General features: G+C 42.1%; 1 protein-coding gene across 1 annotated transcript; it reads right to left on the reverse strand.

Annotated features, from left to right (window-relative positions):
• Positions 1–1,493: 1,493 nt before the first annotated feature.
• Positions 1,494–2,481, reverse strand: LOC125536844. Its single transcript, XM_048700128.1, has 2 exons — positions 2,400–2,481; positions 1,494–1,737 (listed from the first exon to the last, which is right to left on the reverse strand). Exons 1-2 carry the CDS (start codon positions 2,468–2,470, stop codon positions 1,494–1,496), a joined length of 315 nt encoding a protein of 104 aa, XP_048556085.1. The 5' UTR covers positions 2,471–2,481.
• Between the last annotated feature and the right edge of the window lie 908 nt (positions 2,482–3,389).

The raw sequence follows: 3,389 nt of genomic DNA on the forward strand, positions 1-3,389 counted from the left end.
AGATTTTTAGCATAATTGACAAACATTATATGTTTTTTGAACTTTTTTAGTTTTAGTAGTTGAACTTGTCAGTTTTTATATAAATAAGAATTTTAGCATAATTGACAAACATTATATGTTTTGAACTTTTTTAGTTTTAGTAGTTGAACTTGAAAGTAATATTGAATTATGTTTTTTTTAATTATGTACATTTAACAGAAAGGCTATTAAGTTTTGTTCTTTTTAGAGGTTCATTGTTTTTGTATCATATTTTTTTCCTTTTTTCTTGTAGAGGTTAATTGACAAACATTTTTCTTGTGGTTTATATTTCTTTGTCCCGCCCTCTGGTTTGTATAGCTGGGCTTATTTGGTGGGGTGTTTTGTTGATGATGTAGAGGCTATTGGGACGTTTTCCGGCCTAGATAGCTCGTTCGCGCGCCTGTGCAGTGCGTCGTGCGCGTGCGCTCTGGGTTTAGTCCCACCTCGCTAGTCGAGGGAGCTCCGAACCTGTTTATAAGCGCAGCCGATGCTCACCAGTCGAACTCCTCTGAACACTTACCTGAGTGCTTATACACGGCGCTCGCTCTCTCTCTTGACCTGTGGGCCCTAGTCGATGGGTCCTGCGTTGTGCGGATTACTAGGGATTCGCCCACGGGCTCGAGTTCAAGTATCTAGCATTGTCAGGGCCTGCTCCTGACCTTGGGCGGTCAATTTTTTTGTTTTGTTTGAATCTAGTACTTGACTCCTCCAGTAACTTGGACTCATACTTTTTGTTCTAGTTCTTGTCAGTTTTGTGTGAGTGTAATCTTTTTCATTTGAGTTTTTTGCCTTCTTTTTTGTGTTTGTTTTTGTGATTATTCTCAAGTGTCTTCTGGTGTCATTTTCAGAACTATGGTACTTGCGTGTAGACTGAGTTGTACTGATAGTGCATTCATAGTAGCGCTTATGGACTGATGCTTCTTTGTACTTTTTATTGTAGTAAGTATGTAATGTCCGATCAAGTGTACTGAGTTGTACTGACATGGAACAACGTTGTGTGATTAGTTGCATCGTAACTAGTACTTTAGAGCAACGACAACGTTCCATTCAGAAGCTACTTTTTCAATTTTGAAATGATGGATTAACAACATACGAAGCTACCAAACCAAACTTATATAATGAGATAAGCAAAACATTGTACTTGATGACATAACTAAACTTGTTCAAACATGACAAGCACGACATAATCATACTGGTTCAACCCAACAAGAGCAAACTACTAATTTGAAACAACAAGATAAAAGGCAAGCACAAGCGGAAGTAAAACGAAGGCAGGCTCTGATGTATCTTCATCCCGTAAAGGGGCAATAGGGGTGGTCGTAGAAGTTGTTAGCCTCCCGCTCTTTCGCAAATTCCGAACCATCTGTGATGTAGTCGATCATGAACCATGACTTATACGCGGCGTACGCATCTACTCCTGCGTACTCGATGAGGTTGTCTGGCAGCTCGCTTGTCCCCCACAGTTCGTAGTCTTCCTACGTGTTGATCTTGTTCTTCATGCCTTTGTAGAATGGGTGGATGACGCTGGCTGCAACATCAGTCAAGGAGTCGTACTCTTTTCCGGTGTATGGAACTCTCCACTTGCGCTGAATGTCGATGAACTTGTTGGGGTTGATCTCCATACCGGACAACTTCAGCTTCTCTTTGTCGCTTTCAATGCTGAAACCGGCAAATGTGAACAACTTGTCATGCTGCAGCATGTCGGTCAGGCGCTTGGGCCTGCAAGGGCAGAGACATTTTGAATATTAGCATTACTTTGATGTTTGAATTATCCATTTTTGTTTTGTTTTACAAGTGATGAATCCATGAAGTAGTTGTTTATGTAGGATAAACAATGGATGAATGTACTTCAAAAACTAGTAAAGAAAGTTCTGAAATTAAATTAAGTACATCATGTTATTCTTCTTCTTGGATTATACATAGTTTCAGTCAATGTTGTATGTTCCGCATTGGTACTAGTTTAGTCTACTTTTGTTGAAATAGGATAACACAGAAGCAGTGCTTCACCAAGTCCTTAGTTTATTTTCTTACGAAAATAACATTACATCAAATTCAGAAAATACTTCACTACATCAAGTTCAGAAATATCTTTTTTAATACATCGAGTACATAGACTACTCTATTGTATCAACTCTAGAAACTACACTAGTCGATCAACTTCAGAATTTAATCTTCCGCAAGATTTTCCAAATAGTAATCCAGTGTATCAGGTTCAAAAATACATTTATAGTATATCTACTTGAGAAAATGCAGTAGTGCATCCACTTTTCACAAACCACACTAGTACATCTAGTTGGGAAACAAGTGTGATTAAATTTTCAGGATACAGTACTAATAAAACAGATAAACCATATGCAGGGATAATGAGTAGGATTGCTCACCATTTTGTGGCCGCTGCGATGTGGTACACCAAGCAGAGTTCGTCGACGCACAACTGCAGGACTGCCGCCATCTGGGGAGGTTCATCTTTGTTGGTGTAGTGCACACCAATGCCGATGATCCTATGAATCCTGCCGCCAAGCTTCCTCTAGAGCCTGGAGATCACCTCGTCGGCCTTGTCTGGTTCGCTGGTGCAGACGATCTCCAGCGTCTCCTTGCCGTGGAGCTCAACCCCTTTGAGCGTTCTGGTGTAGTCGCGCTTCTCGCCGGGGACGTTAATGTCGACGAGGTTGCTCCTCTCGTCCGATGTCTCGGCATGATGACGCTTGGCGGACGGTTCCTCCGCCATGGCCTTCCTCCGGCGACTGTGGGCTTTGGAGAGAGACGCTGGAGGTTTGTGTGCAGTGGAAATGGAAGAGGCAATGGTGGTTTGTGGGAACGAGGGAGAGATGGAAGACAATGGGGTATTTTTTTCAGTGCGCCGACGGTGGTGTATGGGAGGCGGTTCGTCGGGGGCGTGTGTGTAGTGGTCATGGGGGTCGCAGTTTGCACTTCGTCGTGGCAACCGCCCAGTGGGTGGCGTGGGTGGTGGCGTGGAAGAACTAACCGTCCAAGTTAAATGGTTTTTACTGTTGAACTGACTAGTCTTGTCAAGCTGTACTTATGACCTGCAAAACCCCACTTGCACGTCTCTGCGGTTGTGACGATGGCATTTTACTGTGGCACCGATTCGTATAGTCAAGTTGTACTTATCAGCTGCTTATCCCACTTGCACGTGTCAGCGTCGGTGTTGGTGAAGGTCTGAACTCCTCTACTATCGTACTCGGACTGGTGACTGAAGTGTAATTGAACGTACCAAATACCAGCGATACTATGTGTTGTGCTAATGTTTTTTTAAAACAATTTTCGTATTTTTTAAAGGATTGTTTATATCAAGATAACCTGTGAGTATTTTTTACAGATAAATTAGATTTTCACCAGTACAGGATGTA

Source organism: Triticum urartu, chromosome 2 (genome assembly GCF_003073215.2).
Source record: "Triticum urartu cultivar G1812 chromosome 2, Tu2.1, whole genome shotgun sequence".
NCBI lineage: Eukaryota > Viridiplantae > Streptophyta > Magnoliopsida > Poales > Poaceae > Triticum > Triticum urartu.

Excerpts from the sequence above, each read along its gene's own strand:
- LOC125536844 (XM_048700128.1), bottom strand. The coding sequence starts at position 2,470 with ATGGCGGCAGTCCTGCAGTTGTGCGTCGACGAACTCTGCTTGGTGTAC. Across the intron at positions 1,738-2,399 it reads ATCGCAGCGGCCACAAAATG|GCCCAAGCGCCTGACCGACA; the intron begins GTGAGCAATCCT and ends CTGCCCTTGCAG.